The 17759-nt window shown below is 36.6% G+C and overlaps 1 protein-coding gene across 2 annotated transcripts in view; it reads left to right on the plus strand.

Annotated features, from left to right (window-relative positions):
* Positions 1-17759, plus strand: part of SRFBP1 (serum response factor binding protein 1) — a 77232-nt gene that overhangs the window by 24640 nt on the left and 34833 nt on the right. Inside the window, exons 2-3 of one of the 2 annotated variants that reach the window (XM_069775788.1) lie at positions 3245-3333; positions 4302-4374. The exons of the other annotated variant lie outside the window; for it this stretch is intronic. Coding sequence (XP_069631889.1) covers positions 3245-3333; positions 4302-4374 — 162 coding nt within the window. The remainder of the gene's footprint in view (positions 1-3244; positions 3334-4301; positions 4375-17759) is intronic. 2 annotated transcript variants of the gene reach the window in all.

Genomic DNA, 17759 nt, shown 5'->3' on the forward strand with positions numbered 1-17759 from the left:
CTCCCTAGGCTTGTTCTTAAACCTAGGTAAAAAGTGAGTTTATTTTCCCTATGATTTCTTTTAGATCTAATAATTTATGTATTATCTATATCTATTCTTACTTTTCTATTACCTATTCTTACTATTTAAGAATTGTAATTAATAAGTATTAATCATTAATAAACACAGATATTTGTTAGTATTAATAAATAGTAATGGCTTAATTGCCTTGTAGATAATGTTTTCTTACAGAATAAAGAAATGTTTTCAACAAAGGAGAACATCTCTTTTTCTTTGTTGCAAGAAATCCTTGAAGTGGTTATTTCCACTTACAATTGCAGGCTTCCTGAATTTCCAGGAATCCTAGAACGTGTTCCTATTGATAGAAGAAATTGTTTGCTTTGAGATTTGCCTGTGATTATAATTACTCACTTGTGTTCACTGTGACTTCTAAGTAGACTAAAAAACCTTATTGCTGGGTCTTAAAGCACTAAGTCTGACCCTGACTTACACTGCAGCCTTTCTAAGTTTCAGTTCAAAGGCTTTTCCTTTTCTTGTCGTCTTTTCTTAACCTATTTATAAAAAATAACTTAATTATTATAGGTAAATATTTGTAATTATTTTTCAAAATCTACTGCTGTTCAGGGATGATGGTGGTATTGCTTTTTTTTACTCAAGAGCAAGTTGCCTATCTCACTTTGTTACAGGAGAGGCAGATAGCTCAGTGAGTCCTGGGTGCCACCCTGGTGGTCTTAAGCCCCATTGTTTGAGGCACACTGTAAACCTAAAGCAAAACTTTTTTTTATTTCTGTCCCAAAGAGTTGACTGCTTTCTTGAGAACTTTATGAGTACTTCCAAGAACACAGTTGATGCATACTGTCCCATGTGAAAGAAGTGACTGTGGATTACATAAATTGATATACCTAGTCTGCCAAAGAGTGAATACCATCCCTCATTCCTGCTGTCATATCTCTATACAGCCTTCATTGGCTGGCAGCAGGGGAGGCTGGGGTTTGGCTCTTGTAGGCCCCAGAAACATGCTGTGTCTGCATTAATATTTCTATTAAAAAAACACATTACAAAATATTTTTTGAGAGAAAGTTAAATATACTTTGTGTTTGGATACACAGTGACTATTAGGTAAAGTATGAGTTATTTAAATTCAAATGTGTCCATAGCTTATGGATGTTTTTAATGGTTATTTAAAAACAAAACAAACCAAACAACCCACCTCCTCAAACTTTTTAAGAAGGTATACCCAGTTTGCATCTGAAGTGCAAAACTCTTTGAACGTACATAGTATCTAAGAGGTATTCAACCAGAAGATGTTTTATTTTCTTTCTTCCATTTAGTAGATGTAATACAGGGAGCTGTGATAATTCCATCAATATCTTATAAAAAAGAAGTGTTTACAGGCTCAAATGGCACAATGGTGATGTTAAGGATTTCTTCCTTAGTGCGTGGAGACTTGAGCAGTGCTGCTCTCTAGCAGAGACTTGGCACAGGTGCCTTTTGGCATGAGATTTCTGCTGTTAACAGAAGTAGAAATGCTTGTAGGTAGACCTGTGTGCACAGTTATTTTTACTAGGTTAACCGAGGTAAGTACTGACCTTGCTGTACCAATTTCAGAACAGACCAATTTTAAGTCATTCATTCTTGTCCTGAAATACCTTCTTTGCCTTTTCCTTGCTCTCTGTGCAAGTGACAGTAACGCTCGCCCAGTAGAATTCCCCTCCCCTACTTTTTGGGGGAGCACTGCTCCACATGCCCCTCCTCTGCCCTGGCAGAGCTGGAGCTGGCAATCAGCATATGCCCCTCTCTAGAAATCGTTTTGCTCTTACTGATTCAGCCTTCAGTAGAGCCACTGCTGAGTACAGTTCAGGGGTTAACTGCTTGCTTGTGTCAGTAACCTACAAACACAATCAGGTGTGCAAAATATGGGGGGGGGGGGGAGCGGTCAGATAAATGAGATAGTCTTACCTTTATGGTCTCTACACAAGGGAGATATACTAGCCAGGCTTCCCATTGTAGGTGTGAAATGCTCCTCTGAGCTTTGAAGATTTTTTTTTTTCTCTTTTTTTGGTCAACCTTGATGCAGGTTTATAATACTAATATTCCTGGTAGAACTGACTTGATGGTGCAGTCGCCATCAAGCAATCATTTTTACGTTATCTCTAAGAAATTAGAAGATATCAGAAATCTGAAGTAAAGAACTTCCTTGAGAAAGAGGTGCCAATTTATTTTGAAACTTATCCCACTGGATAATTTTAAGAGAAATTTGGCTTTTTGTCAGGAAGACTGGTTTTTGTTTGTTTGTTTTAATATTTCAGATTTTCTAAGTTTAACTGTTAAATACAAAATCTTAATGCTGACAGTAAGATACATCTGAATAAATAAGGGGGTTTTTTGAGTTGTAAAAAAGCAAGGTTGTAAGTCGTTATTGACTCCCTGTATCTTCAAAATGTGCATCACTGACAAGACAATGCCTAGGCCTAAGGCTTCCCATGACAGAATTTAATAGCAAAAGATTCCAAGGATTTGTCTGTTTGTGCCATCTGTCTAATAATAACTAAAATTCTGGTTCTTTTATTGTGGGGCAAGAAATAACACCAAAACATCATTGTCAAGTTTTCTTTAATACTGTCTACTTTGAAATACATTTTGGGAACAGAGGACTGGGTAGGATAGGAAGTTGAAAGAGACTGTAGTAGGTTGGAAATCACTTTGATTTTATTTTCAACAAAAATCAATTCAAATACATAAAAAGATTTTCATATCTCAAATTCTGTTCTATAATAAATAAAGTTTAGTTTGGGAGCCTTTCCTTAGTCTTTCAAAATGTTTCATAACGAAAATGGTTTTACGTATTATGTACTAATGGAAAAGTACTGGTGCTGTTTCACTGGGACAAAAATAAACAAAGTGAAGGCAAAAGGTGAGTCTTTTCAAATCTCAAGCGCAGTCTAGCTCTAAGAAAAATATTAAAGTATGGCTAGTTAGGAATGTCTTGTCTTCTGTTTAGACCTCAGACACATTTTTAGACTGTTGGTTGTTCTTCCTCTGATGTTTATGGAAGCAGTTTGATTTTAAATGAAATCTGAATTAATTTGAACTGGGATTTGGTTAGCAGGGGAATGCACTGTCTTTTCAAAAATAGTTTTTTGTTGAACTAATTTCTAAAATTTAAGTCAATGTAATGAATGTATTGTATATGGAAACTAATCAAGGAAAACAAGCTTTATAATGTCTTCCATCTTTCTGACAGGTTGTGAAGATGAGAAAAGATGTGAAGAAGGCCAGAGTCCTGACTATTCGCAGACTAACCAGACACATCAGGAAATTAAAGTTGAAAAAGTCAGTTTTAAATATCAGTGTTCTTGTTTGTGTGTTTATAAATGACACAGTATCTTAGTTGTTTTCCCAAAACAGAGAAGTGGGAGAAACATTACATATTACATTTAAAACTTAAGGCACTGTGATGCATGAATTGTATTTGTCTTATTTTTATTTCGCTTTAGATAGACTAAAATTATTAACTAAAAAGCAGTTTCATAAAGCAGAATTGGGATAACGTTCTTTTTAAAGGGATTTAGTGTATTGGAAGCTAATCCAAATCACTTACAGAACCTTTTACAGCACTTTTAAAAGTGTTAGGCTTTAACTTTTAGGCTGTTCTGCTGTTGAACGTAAGTTGTGCAACATTTTCTCTCTGCACTTGTCTGCAAGGTTCTGTAGCAAAAAATATTGTTCAGTTGGCATAGATATACAGGTCATCCTTGATTTTTAATAATTAGTATTAATTTAAGTAAATAGTTAAAACATTTTGTAGATTATGTTTTTAAAGATAACTGGCCCAAAGTAATGTACGACGTGTCTTACTGGAGATGTTGTAAGATATATCTGTTACTGTGTTCAAAGTGTAAATTGAGTGTACTCTTCTCCCACAATTTTAGCAGATTGTGTGAAATAAGAAGCAAGCCCAATGATCTTCTATATTTACATATTACAGATCTTAAAATGTAATTATATTTGAGAGATCAGTGTCTCCTATGTATTGTTGGTAGGAATTGTAGTTACTATTTTCTAATAAAGTAACATTTGTCTTGCTATTCTGGTAAATCCTCAGTGTTTTTTCCTCTGTTCAGAACAGCAGAAGCATTAGATTACGTTCAACTCTTTGTTAAAATGTTCGTTTAACAACAAGGGAATGTGTTTATGCTCACTCTTGTGATATTTTTATTTTGCTACTTAGTATTAGCCCGTGGGGAAATAAAGTGAACAAAACCCAGATATTTTTTAATAAAGACAGACTTCATTTGCAGGGGTTCAGAAGACTTGAAATTAAAGAATCAAAAGCGAGTTGAGAGGTTAATAGAAGAAATCCATGCCATGAAGGTAATACCATGTTTAGATATTATTATAATATTAGAGGCAATTAATTTTAGTAAAAAAAAAGCTTTGTTTTCTGGGACTGCATTACTGAAACTTAACTTGAAATATTTCCAGAGTCAGCTTGGTCATTACTGTAACATAGCTGGAAAATTACGAATATTTGCATATTTCCATGTTTGCTGCATCTGTATGGTGCTTGAAGTTTTTACCGTAACAGTTAAAGCGCAGAAATTAAAGTTCTCATGCTGCTCAGGGGTATGGAAGGCATTTTGTGTGCCTGACAGTACAGTATCCTCAATGTCAGTTCTTTTAGCTTTAAGTATGATGCTACTTGTATTTTACTTTTAACCCCAAAGTTCTGTAGTAATTTGAAATTTTAGCTGCAAGGCAGTGGCAGTGCTTGAGCCAGACTTTCTTTTTTCATCTTCAGCCTTACTGTCATTTGATACAGTTTTTGTATCTGATACATTATGACATATCAGCAAATGCTTCAGAAATTTTATAACTTCATAATGTTTTGTACTAGTCGTATCTCAATTTTAGCTGATGCTGCTTAAAATGGTGTATGTTGAAATGAGGTACAAATTCCAGTCATAAGGCTTGAGCACAAGAGTCCTGTACAGGTCAAGAAAGCTGTTTTCACATAATTGGTTGTTTTGTTTGGTTTTCCTTGATGACTGTAGTGATTAAATCACCCTTATTGGGGGTGTGTGTGTTGGAGTTTGGGGTTTTTTTAACCCTTCTCTCTTTTTTTTTCTTTTTTTTTTTTTTTCCTTTTTCTTTCCTGATCCTTGCACATGTCTTAGTCTTCAAAAAAGCTGGTAACTGGGAGGGCTTCACTGACCCATTTAGATGTGCTTTGTCTCAGACTGATCGTGTGGAGTCATAGGGGGTTTTAATACAGTACTTGCAAAAGAGTCCTCACAAATCAGTGAAGGGGCAGGACTGTATTAAAGGGTAAAGCACTGGTCAAGCAGCATGCAGCATGACAGTCATATTGAGGCGTTCTGCTTTTCTGGCTTGCCATCAGTCTTAAACTTGGTCTTGTGATTGCCCTTTTTTTTTTTTCTTTTTTGGATGACACATGTTTGTCTGGTGGAGCATGATGAGGATTCTGGAAACGTGTCTCAATTTGTAAGCGTACATATGTCATGTGATCAGGTGTGGTGCAGCACTGAGCTCACAAGCCCATGTTTTACAGGGCTTCTGAGAGGGTTTCACTGCAAGATCCGTTCTTGCACACATCTTCCAGAAGTGTTCGCTTTGTCCACATTGTGCTTTTCCTTCCATGATTGGCTCATGCAGACATCTTAAAGGCTGCCTGCACTCAGGACTGCGTTGCCCAAATACATTCAAGCTGTTTCTTCAGTTGGCATTAATGAGTGTAGGAGTTGTGTTAACTTCAAGAGCGATTGTTAAGGGAGGATAGATTTTTAATCTGGAGAGCTGATGGCAAATAAATTTTGCTTTGAAATGGTTTATAAAAAGGGAGGAGTCTTCAAAGTGAGCAGCTGACAAAGAGGAAAAGCTCTCCCACTTCTCAGGCAAATAGCTAGTAAATACTCTGTTATCAGAAATTGTTCTGTAAGTGGTCTTTTTTGTTAAAAAAAAATGCACTTACGTTAATAATAAAGGTTGGTTTTCTTGGGGTTTTTTAGTCTTTAAAAATGAACAACTAGACACTTACTAGCTCAACAGTGTATTTGTTTCTTAGACAGAAGAAGAATTCCCGTTTCTTAAGAATCACAGCCTAAAAGGCACTGGTTGTTTACATATTTTTCACCAGTGTTGATTTCTAGACTAAGAGAGCTTTTTAGAGTTGGTGCAGAAATACTCCTCATTGAGCATAGAAGAGTAACAAGGCAGCTTTCACAGAAATCATTGATATTATTTGAGATAGTGGGAGATTTTATATTGGTATATGTCACTCCCAGCAACCTTTTGTCTTAAGTTATTAATCATAGGATTCATAAAGAACTCTTTGCATAACCTGAATGGATATTTTAGAATTTTTAGGAAAGAATGGACAGAATCAATAAGGTAAATTGGTAAGTGGTCTATGAAGTTGCAACTTAAAGCAGCCTTGTATTATCCAGACTATTCTAGCAGTTGCAGTGTGTGGATCCCAAACACTTACCAGAGGAGATGCAAATCCTTTCAAAACTGATTGACTGTCTGTGTGCAGAATATAGGAATTGGTCATTTTCCATGTAACATGCAGGAGTAGTCCATAAACTTCTACTCGCATGTTTTATGTAAGAAAAAATGTCTGCCTTCTCTCTTACTGAATGTTTAGTCTTGAGCTTTAGCAAGCTGCAAAGAGAAGTTCAGGTGAAAAGACAAAAACCAACAAAAATAATTACACCAGCCAAAGTGGTTTGGAGCCAGAAAGTGTCAGACCAGAGTCTGACAGCATATATATTTTCAGATTAAAAGATTTCTTGAGACGGCTACTTAGAACTTCTAGAACTTCTTCATGGTTGGACAAAGACATGAAGGCTTGTTGTAGGTTGAAGAAAATACATCTTTGGAAGAAAAGGAAAATAGTACAATTTTTTTTCTGAGTTTTTGCCAGTTGCCAAAGACAGCATACCTCTTTCTAAAAATGCATTTTTCTTCCATCAGTCAAGAACAGACCCAGACCACCTTCCCCTGCCACTTATCCAGAGGAAAAAAAAATCTTCTGGGGACTGTTGGCATGAACAGGGTCTTTTATAAAGGACTTTACGTATTGTGATGATCTCCAAAGGCATGAGAGGAGGATTCCATTTCACAGGGAATTTGTTTCAAGCTCAGGGAAGAGAGACTAGAATTCTGGGACCTTGACACAGTTGTCTGCCTTACTGAAGGTTTTAATGTGATGGCTTAAGTTTCTCTTACTCGGGGGAAAAAAAATCTGAGGGGTTGAAATCCCGATAAGGGAGAATTCTTTGCTTTCTTAAGAATTACATTTCTTCATTCAGCTGCCTGTAAACCCACAAACCTTTTATACTAGTTCATTTACTTGGGGAATCGGTTTCTTGGTCAGCACAGTTTCAACATGGCTGCTGCCACTTTGTGGAACAACTATTATCTTTCATCCAGACTGTAAGAAAAACAAACAAACAAACAAAATTTAATTGCCTGATGGTGCATCTGTTTTTAGAGGATGGCTGCCTGCAGCTCAGCAGGACTTGTAAGAGCTGCTGTCCTTCTGAATGAGGCAAATGTGAACTTTCAGATACAAGATCTTAACATCTCTTTCTAGTGTGGATCTTTACTAATTACAATGTGATATTACAGGAAGGACAAAATGCTTGCTATTATTTGATAACTCTTGTCTTATCACTAACTCTTGAGATGCTTTTTTCCTGTCTTCAGGCAGACTCTAAACAGACACTGCTGACATAATTTCACTGTACATACACTGTTTCCTAGGAGTGGGACATAATTAGATGCTCACTTTCCAGGTTAAATACTGTGTCTGTGTCTCTGTTTTTTTTTATATGCTATACATACTCACACATGCATAGTTCTGCATATATTGAAAACCTAGGAAGTGTTGGTGCTGGGCTGTATTAAGAAACTTTTTGTTACTTGAATTTGCAAATAACATTGTTGTGTTATTGTTGGAATGACATTTATTTTTTTATTCTATATGTTTTGATTCTATATGTTTTCATTGTTAGAACTGGAGATTAAAAATAACTTAATTGGCAAATACAATAATGTCTCAAGCACAACAATCAGAAGTAAACATTGTGGGAAATGAGAGCAGTGAAAAATTCCGGCTACGTGGATGCAGGAACTGGGTTAATTGTTTGCAGGAGTTCTCAAAGCTATTGGAATAGTACACTGTTTTTTGAGTTCCTCAGATTTTGCTTTGCCAAAACCGTATAAAATATTTATTTAATGATTCATGAAAGATGGGAAAAAAGAACAGTATGATACTTTCTAGTCCTACTATGATACTGCTTTTTTGAAATATAAAATTGTGTTTATTTGCAGGAATTTTTTTACTTGTTTGTCAGGCTTGATGATACCGTCAAAATGGATTGATTATCCATTGTAGAGTAGCTCTTACCATATTTAGGAGGCTATAATATTTTAAAAAGTTTCTGTACACGAAAATAACTGATTGTCTAGTGATTTCTTAGCAGCGTGTAGCTTATATTGAATTGTTTAAATTTCTTTGTTGAAATTAGGTCTTAATACAACTTCATGTGGTTGCTTTACTGTGTATTTAGGAGTAGTTTTTGCCTTCGTCTTACAGTGAAAACCTTGGTATTATGGCAGGTGTTGCTATAGCAATACCATGTTTGGAGAGTGCCCATTATTAAGATATGGAAGAAAGACTATTTGTAGTGCTCAAAGGGAAAAATCTCTTTCAGTTGTTGGGAATGAGCAGCAGTTGGTTACAACCGTTGTTAAATGGCTTGGAAAAGTATATTCTCTATCCTGAAAATTATCACTGGAGAAACAGATAATGCAATGTTTTTGTTTTAGTGCAGTTAAAACACAGTATTTATCACAGAATAATGAGTTTAGTACAAGAGATACAGGGAAAAAATAATGCTTTACTCTAAATTATTTTCTCTAAACTTTATATTTTAGCAAGATATGATCAGAAGTAGAGGTAAGTATGAACTCCAGTATTACTGTTAAGCTTTTGAAAGCCAAATTGTTTTGTAAAGGTAGAGCTTGAGTCTGAAGGATGTTTTCACAGTCTTTGGCCTTGGAACAAAAAATCATCTGATTTCATCAAAGTAATAGTGATATGGGGAGAAAGGGCTTTTGGTTAGGACTAGGTAACTGATGATTTTACAGTAGGTCAGCCTAAGGAGCTTGATAGATCTTTCTCTTAGTATGGTCTTTTTGCATGGAATTTTTGTATCCTGAAATATCAGGCGTTTTCAAAAACCCTTATCATTTTCCTCTAACAGTAGCGGTTTCTTTTTTGGTTAATGATTTCATCTTCTGTAGCCTTGGTCTCAGTTAACATCTCATTGTAGAACTATTTTCAGTAAGAGTGAGGACTCAAGCACTTTTTTGCTGTTTTGCTTTTTCCTTCTCCTAGCGTGTTTCCAACAACAGTCTTGCATATTTTCTTTCATAATAGATCACAGACTTTCATATTAATGTTATAGAATATTTAACATTTAAATGTTTTTGAAAGAGTAATGGGAAGCTCTTAAACTGTAGTATAATCAGCTCAGGAAGGGTCCTTGATACTTCTCAACAAACAATAGAGGCAGGGGCAGTCCAGCTTTCACAATGGTATGGGCCAGATGCCACTTATAGACCATTTCAGGGAAGGAAGAAGGGATAGTACTCAAAGTCATTCAGCCCTCCTTCAATGGAGCAGTGCAGATCCTTGCTTTGGCAAGTGTCTGACTAGTTATCCATGCATGATACATTTCCCTGCGGTAATGCAGGCAACTTGGTGCTTCGAGTGGTGGGTAGGTCCATGTGTGCATTACTCAGGCGTACATATGCAAGAAGTCAGGCACTTTTAGGGAACTCTAAATTTTACTGCTTGTGTTCTCAACAGCATGTTCTACTTTGCCAGTGGCACTACACAGCTTTTCTAGGTAAGGTATGCCCTAGCAAGGCAGGTTATTTTTGTTGTACAAGCTCTGAATATTCATTTAACAGACAGCTCTGATTTTGTCAGGACTGAAGTAGAAAGCTCTTCTAAGTAGGAAACACAATGTAAAGAGCATCTAACTTAACACAGAAGAAGCCAGCATGGATAAGCAGTGTGTTCCTGGGCCCAACACAAAAAGGAAGTCCACCAAAGGTGGAAACAAAAACAGACTACCTGGGAGGAATGTAGACACGCTCCCTGAACACACACAGATAGTGTTAGAAAATAGAAAACTCAGATGGATTTCCAACTACTGAGTAAGTCCACTGGGAGCAAAAGTAAAGCTAAAGGAAAACAAGGGTCCATAGCTCAGTGAGAAAACATAGAGAAGGGTGACATATTGAGCGTTTTTTTTTTTCTTGGTTTTAGTGGTTAGTTCTGCCCTTTGGCTTCTCAGTTTTCAGACCTTACGAGCAGAATCTGTGGGAGTGAAGCGTTACCTACAGCAGAAAATGATGCCATTAAGGAATGCATAATTCAGGGACATATACAAGTGCATGGGACCAGATACCTTGCACTTGGGGTGCAGAAAGAGCTGACTGATGTCATGATGAGGTTGCTTTCATTGTTTTTGAAAGGTCACAATAATTGAAAAAGGTTACTGATGTTTGGAAGAAGGTAAACATCATGCTTAACTTCAAGAAGGAGTATCTGAGGAAATAAAGGATGGTCAGTCTCAACTTAATATCTGGGGCTGTTATAGAGCAAGTCTTTCTGGAAGCTAATTCCAGGAACAGGAAGGACAGGAGGATGACTGGGAATAGCCAGAGTGGATTTACCAAGGGTGAATTGTGCCTGACTGACCTGATTAATTTCTGTGTCAACGTGACAAGAAGGAAGGCCTGTCAGGTTCAAAGGGTTATAGTTAGTGGTAGAACATCCAACTGGTTGCTGGTTACAAGTGATGTCCTTTAGTGGTCTGTACTAGTACCAGTACTGTTTAATGTGTTAGTAATGCCATAAATGATGATATGGGGTGCATTCTCTGCAGGTTTATGGATGATACCAAATTGGAGGATATGGATGATATGCTTGCGGGCAGGGCTGCTGTTCAGAGGGATTTGTACAGGGTAGAAAAATGAGCTGAGAGGAACTGCATGTAGGTCAAGAAAAGCAAACGCATAGTCTTGTATCTGGGATGAAATAGTTCCATGCAACAGTCTAGGCTGGGGACCAGTTGGCTAGAAAGCAGCTTTGTGGAAAAAGGCCTGGGTGTCCTGGTGGACAAGAAGTTGAACATAAGACAAAAAAAGTGCCACTGTGGAAAGGAACACCAACTGCATTGTAGGCTGCATTAGTGTAGCTGGCCGGGGTCCTTCCCCTCTGTTTGGTTGTGGTGGGACTGAAGCTGGAGTGCTGTGTCCAGTTCTGGGCTGCCAGTACGGGAAAGATATGGATTACTGGAGCAAGTCTAGCAGATGGCCACCAAGCTAGTTAAGGGCCGGAGGGTATGATGTACAAGGTAAGAGAACTGTGTTCACAATTAATGAAAAAAGGCTAAGGACAAACCTTATTACTGTCTGTAGCTACTTAGGATGGCCTAGGAAGATGGAGTCATTATTTCTTCAGAGATGTCCAGTGGAAGAATGGTGGGCATAAGTTACATCCTAGAGACTTCTGACTTGCTTGTGTGGGGAGGAAGGGGGCAATTCACTACTGGGATGATAAAATGCTGAATCAGGTAGCAAAGAGAGGGTGTGGGTGTTCAGTCCTTGGAGATGTTCAAAACTCAAGGGTCCTGAACAGCCTTCTCTGTCTAGAGCTGCTTTGGCCAGAAGGTTGCACTAGATCTGGAGGTCTCTTCCAGCCTGTGTAAGTCTCTGTTTACACAATCATAAGCAGGAGGGATTTTAAAGTTAGGAACAGTAAAACTGTAGATGTACAATAAAATATTTTAGCTCTAGTTAGGGGTGAAAACTATCTCATTCAGTCAGTTTTTATTTTTGGTCTTTAAGAAATAGCTTTGGGAATAAGTCAAAAGAGTTCCATGCTTAGGTTTTGATATACATAACTGTGCTATACTGTATATTTACCCTCCAAAGAGTGTGTGTAGGAGTATCATAAACAGTATAGGCAGCTAGATCAGGTGCTTAAGAATATGCTGTGTGGAGCAGTACTGTACCTCTACTTGTCTGGACAGTGGAATTTAATACTGCTTTACTTGATAAACTTACAGATAGTCTATTCTGTTCTGTGCTAGTTTGTATTATTGAACTGGTCCTACCCATAAATAGACCTGTTTTCAGAGAAGATCTAAACAAGTGGTCCTTAGTACATTTTCCATGCAAAAATGGCAAAGATATTTGTATGACAATCAATGTCTCATAACTGGAAGTGGGAAAGAAAGCATCTTGCATTTCTTTATTTAATTGGTTGTGGCATAGTGTTTTATCATCCTTCCCATATGAATATTAAAGCACCTCGGGTATTGGATTATAAGGGGAAAAGGGTTGGTTGCTGTAACTTCAAGGTCAGGGTTTTGTCTCTTTCACTTTTACGATATACTCTCTCTCCAGCTCATCTATCAAGACCATGATAGGTGGTTGAATGGGCTCACTGATACCTTCTACTTATTTCTAATCATGAAGTTCCATGGAATTCCTCTTCTGTGATACCCTTGTAGGAGATAATTCCTCAGTAATTCATGAGCATTTTGTTTCAGAAATATTATGACTTTTTGATATCGAACAAATTCTTACTTCAAAAAACTTCTTTCCTTCTGATTCTGTAATTAAAAACATTACATTAACATTGAAATAATGAGCAAAGACAATGTTACACTTCCAGAGAGAAGTAAGAGAGTCTGAACAAATACAAATTATTCCTGGAGCAAATGCTGGTGTACGTAATTGCTCTCCAGTCAAGACAGTAAGGATTTTGCTTCCAAATGGAATTTACTTCATGGCAATATGTACATGAGCTTATCCTTAGAAGCAAATGATGACAACTTCTTTTTATCAAAACACAAATGTTTTGATCTTCATAGCTGAAGTGGAATAAAAGTGTACAGAAGTCATGAGCTGAATGACTGTCTGGTGGGATGCTTTTCTCAGTGTTTATGAGTTCTGAGGCTTGGCTCTTGATATTCTTGATTAATAACAATGAGGGAAGAAAGCCTTGTCAGGAGACTGCATAACCTCAATATACCCGCTTCCCTTGAATATTCTTACCTACCACCTTTTTCTAACATGATTCTTAAAATGGTAAGAAGGCATGTTGGTATACTCATTGACTGAGTTCTGTTCTGTTCTTAATCTTCATAGTATTTCATATTATTTTCACTGATACATTGCTTCCATTCATGTTTATGCTAAAAAAAAGAAACCCCGTATTTAATTGTTTTCCGAAGTCAGTCTCCTGTTTGCCTCTCATACAGGGTCAAAATACCTTAACTGAGCAAGCTTAACAGTCTCAGTGTGAGAAAGCTGTAGGATATGATACGTTTTTTTCTAGATAGTAAGCATGAAAGAATACTTAGAATTGTAAGGAAAACTGAGAGGAAAATATAGGAGGGAAGCCTTGTACTGGACAATTTTAATTTAGAATGAGAAAACAACTGACAGCCATTCCTACTGTTTTATTTCATTATGATAACAGAAGTAATGATTTTTTTTTTTTTTTTCTCACCAAATACTGCTTTGGATAGCCTAATAAAAGATGGGCTGCATTTCTTAAATATAAAAGTCAGTAAAAATATCACCAGCTTCATTTTCAAGACGTCATCCTTGACAAGATACTTAAATAGAAGCAGTAACCATGTGCTTTTTTTTCTTATGCACTAGATTCTTAGTTACAAAGTGAAAACAGATCACAAAGGCAGCTTTTTGTTGGATTTGAGACAACTTAAGGAAAATATTAAAGTAGGTTCTAAGTAAAGGTTGTCAACTTTCTTAAAAATATGGCTTGCAGATGAAGCTTTTTCCTCAAGTCTTGCGTAAGAATTTTACTATCTTATTTTTTTGTAAGGATGCAAAATAAGCTATTTTCACTTTTTAAAAAATATGGCTTGCAGATGAGAGTCCATCTCCTTTCTGAATTCTGCATAAGCATTTTTATTGTTTATTTTAATAAAGAGGCAACCTTTGCAGTAGTACAAAAAAACAAATTAATGCAACCCATATGCCTTAATTTATTTGAAAATTGAGCAGTGACAGCAAACGAAAATTCTTACTATTGTTGTTATTCAAAATGACAGAAGTGTCAGCATGTTGCTGCACTCATTTTGAAGATATTTATGCATATTCCAAATAGATACTTTTTTTGTTGTTGACTTCTTTCAGTATCCCAACATGTATTTCACTTTAGTACGCCAACTTGGGCCTCTTCATTAGCCTTCTCTGTAATTCATCTGAACTTGAGATAGAAAAGAATGTTTCTGTAAGTGCTGCATACCTTTTCTTTACATTTTGGCCATCCCATGCTGAGCTGTACTAATAGTTGCCAAATAAGATGGTCCTTGTGACATCTCTGAGGCAGTTCTGGTTAATTTCTTGCTGTATACTAGCTGGTCTTTGTACTTAATTTATTCTGGAGAAGCTAAGAATAATTATCTCCAGTAAATAGTGAATCTGCTTAGTATTGCGGATCAATATTAAACTGTCTCAACATCTTTAATCAACTGTTCTTTTGGGGACTCTTTGTTCTGAAGGAATTTCCCACAGAAATTAGGTCTTTTGTTCTTCACAGTTATAAAAGAAATTATTCTTGAATATTGTAGTAAAGGCTTTATTCTTATTTCTTCTAACTGGAGGGATTGTGGGGAACAGAAAAAAAGAAATTGGATACCTACTATAAATATCTTTTATAGTCACTTGGAAACTAATTCAGGTGACTGCAGCTGCTGTGACTCCTATTCTAATTGATGCTTTTGTGTGTAAAATCTTACTTCCCCCATGGTTGCCTCCTGCTTATGAAAATACATAAAGTCTGTTCTGGGAAAGTAACACTAATGTAAATATGACTTCAGTGCTGGACAGACTCATTGGCACTTTTATTAAAGAGTGGATTTAGTGAACACATGGATGAGTAGATGAGGCAGAATAATTGTACCTTTAGGAGATGGAAGTCATGAAAGTCATGCCTTGCAAATCAGTGGGAGTTCTTTGAAGGAATAAATACATACAGTGGATGTTGCTGATTGAGTCTGTATATTATTTCAAATTTCCAAAAAGCCGTTGTCCAGCTTTCACCAAAGCCTCTGGTGGTTTTTTGTGGTTTGTTTTTTTGTTTGTCTGGTGGGTTGTTTTTATGTTTTTGTTTTTTCTTTAAAAAGCTGTTCATGGATATGAGTTTTCTTCTTTTAGTCACAAAGTTAATAAGTGGAAGAGGGGAATAGATGGTTAGCTTTCATAGTGTTGGGAAGCTAACAGTGGAGTTCTGTGGAGATAGTGCTGGAAATGATTCAGGAAAATAGAATGAATGACAGAGCTTGATGGTCCAAATTTCAGGATAGTGAGGATGCTAACACTAAGACACTGCAGAATAATATTACAAAACTGACTAACTGGGCAATAAAATCACTAAAGAAATTCAACAGTGATAAGTGCAAAGTAATGCATGTGGTGGTGGTGAGAATTACATTTCCAATGGTTCATTTTCACTGGACTGAAATTGGCTATTACCAGTGAGGAGGTGGATATTGGAGTTACCATAGATACCTGTGTAAAAATGCTGTATTGTGATTTGGTGTCTTCAGACAGAAGACAGTCTGTTCCTATTTAAATCAATTGTTTTACCGTATACTGCGTAAGTCCTTAGTGTATTTTAAAAAAAAAAAAAAGAAAAAAGAAAACTAGTATGACTGTAAAGAAAACTGTCAAGGATGATCAGAGATAAGGCATAGCATCTACAGGAGGTGTAAGAAAATTGGAATAGGATTCCCCAGGATACAAGGTGAACTACTGATGTTGGAGGTTTAGACATTTCATGTATTTGTCCTGTATAGTTCTTCTGCACTTTGTATACCAACATTTTGCTCAGGAGCTTTTAGCAGCCAATTTGGAAATCTGTAGGTACTGAAAAAAAATCACATTTTTCATGTTTTGTTGCCAGATCTCTTTCCACCTTTACCCCTCACCTTGAGCAAATGAGATAGCAGGTTTGTCTTGCTCAAGTTTCAAGACCTCTAGGAAAAAGGACAAAAAGTAATTTATTTTCTTCCACATGGCGCTTTAAAAGACCAGAGGAGGAATACTTTTCCTGCAGATAGTGCATACTGGGAAGAAGAATGGAAAAAGGAGATTCATTCTTTCTCCATTGTGTCTAATCTTTGACCTCTTTTTCTTTTATGCCCTCTGGAAGCAGACAAAGGGGCTGTGTGTACAGCTCTGTGTATTCACACTCTTCTACCTCTTTCTCTATCTCTCCAGGTTCTTCTGTCTTCATTATTCATTTCTGTTTCCATGTCTATTTCAAACCAGAATCTAGCGGGTTGAGATTATTAGCTGCATTGCACCCATTTGTCAGTTACTGTCTTCACTGGGAACGTTGTGAGAATATAGCACATCCTTTTCCTGGATGCTTTGGTGGTAGTCTTGCTGGCTCAAGCTCCTGCTGGGAGAAAAGAGGCTAAACTGAGAAAGAGGCAGCTTTCTGCTAGTTGTGCATAGCGTCCCCTTCTGGCAGGTAACGCTGTTTTTCTTCTAATTTTTACAAAAACAGTTCATCTGGCAACCAGCGGTACTGGCAACAGTTGTGAATACCAGGGATAGTAATTCAAAACCGAAGATAGTTCCAGCCAACACAGGACTGCTTGGAAATATGTTAACCCTGAAATTGTATGTGGTTGTTATTTTAATATTAGAAAAGCAGCATGGAACAAATTGCCAGTACAGAGTGAAATTACAGATTGTACCAGTGCAAGTGAATACTGACAACTCAGAACTAAAAGACGTTTGAAGAGAATTCTAATAACGATAATTTTGGCATCATTATGCTTGCTGTACTGAATAATCCAGTGAGCTTGTTTTTTCCTTTTTTTGTAACTTTTCTTTGAACGCTTGTAATTGTAGTTTACTTTCATAATACCTTCTACTTCTGAAATTGTCACAAGATTACAGACTTGCTAACTTATTTGTCTCCTGTGGTGAAAACAGTGACTTGCTCCCTGAATGTGGCTACTGAATCAGATAGGAACCTCCGAAATTAAACAATTCATTTTAATATAATTGACTAAGTAAAATGCCAAGTTCACAGTGTTCATCTCAGTAGGCTGATGTAATTGCTGGCGTTTGACTTGCATACTTCTTGAAATATTAAATTAGTTTATAAACGTGGCAGAAAAGAGCAGCCTATACTTGCCAAATAAAGTTTGGGTATTTTACAACAGCTTAAACAAACTAGCCATGTTAACTCTTCTTCTGGGGAGTTGTTTTTTCGTTTTGTTTTGTTATTAAACTACATGAGTAAGTAGTGTTTGCCTCAGCTGCGTGCTCTGCTTTTAAGAAAGCTTGTACAGCATAGCAGAATAAGGATATTTAGCCAGAGGAAGGTAACCATTTGGACAAAATTATATTTATAGGAATAATGTGTAGTTTTACTTGATGGGGTTTTTAATAACTTTGATTTTCCAGAGAACAATAAAGTCAGAAAACTGTAAGATTTTGTAGTGTGAAACTTAGTAGATGAAAACTCACAGGTTGACATTGAATTTCACTTGGATCTAAAATGAGACAGCAATACTGTAGACGTTTAGTAATGTTTAAAATTGGTGCCAGCAAAAACCTGACACCAGTGTAGTTTACAAAAAGAACAATTGCGAGAC

The sequence above is a fragment of the Haliaeetus albicilla genome, chromosome Z (genome assembly GCF_947461875.1).
Source record: "Haliaeetus albicilla chromosome Z, bHalAlb1.1, whole genome shotgun sequence".
Taxonomy (NCBI): domain Eukaryota; kingdom Metazoa; phylum Chordata; class Aves; order Accipitriformes; family Accipitridae; genus Haliaeetus; species Haliaeetus albicilla.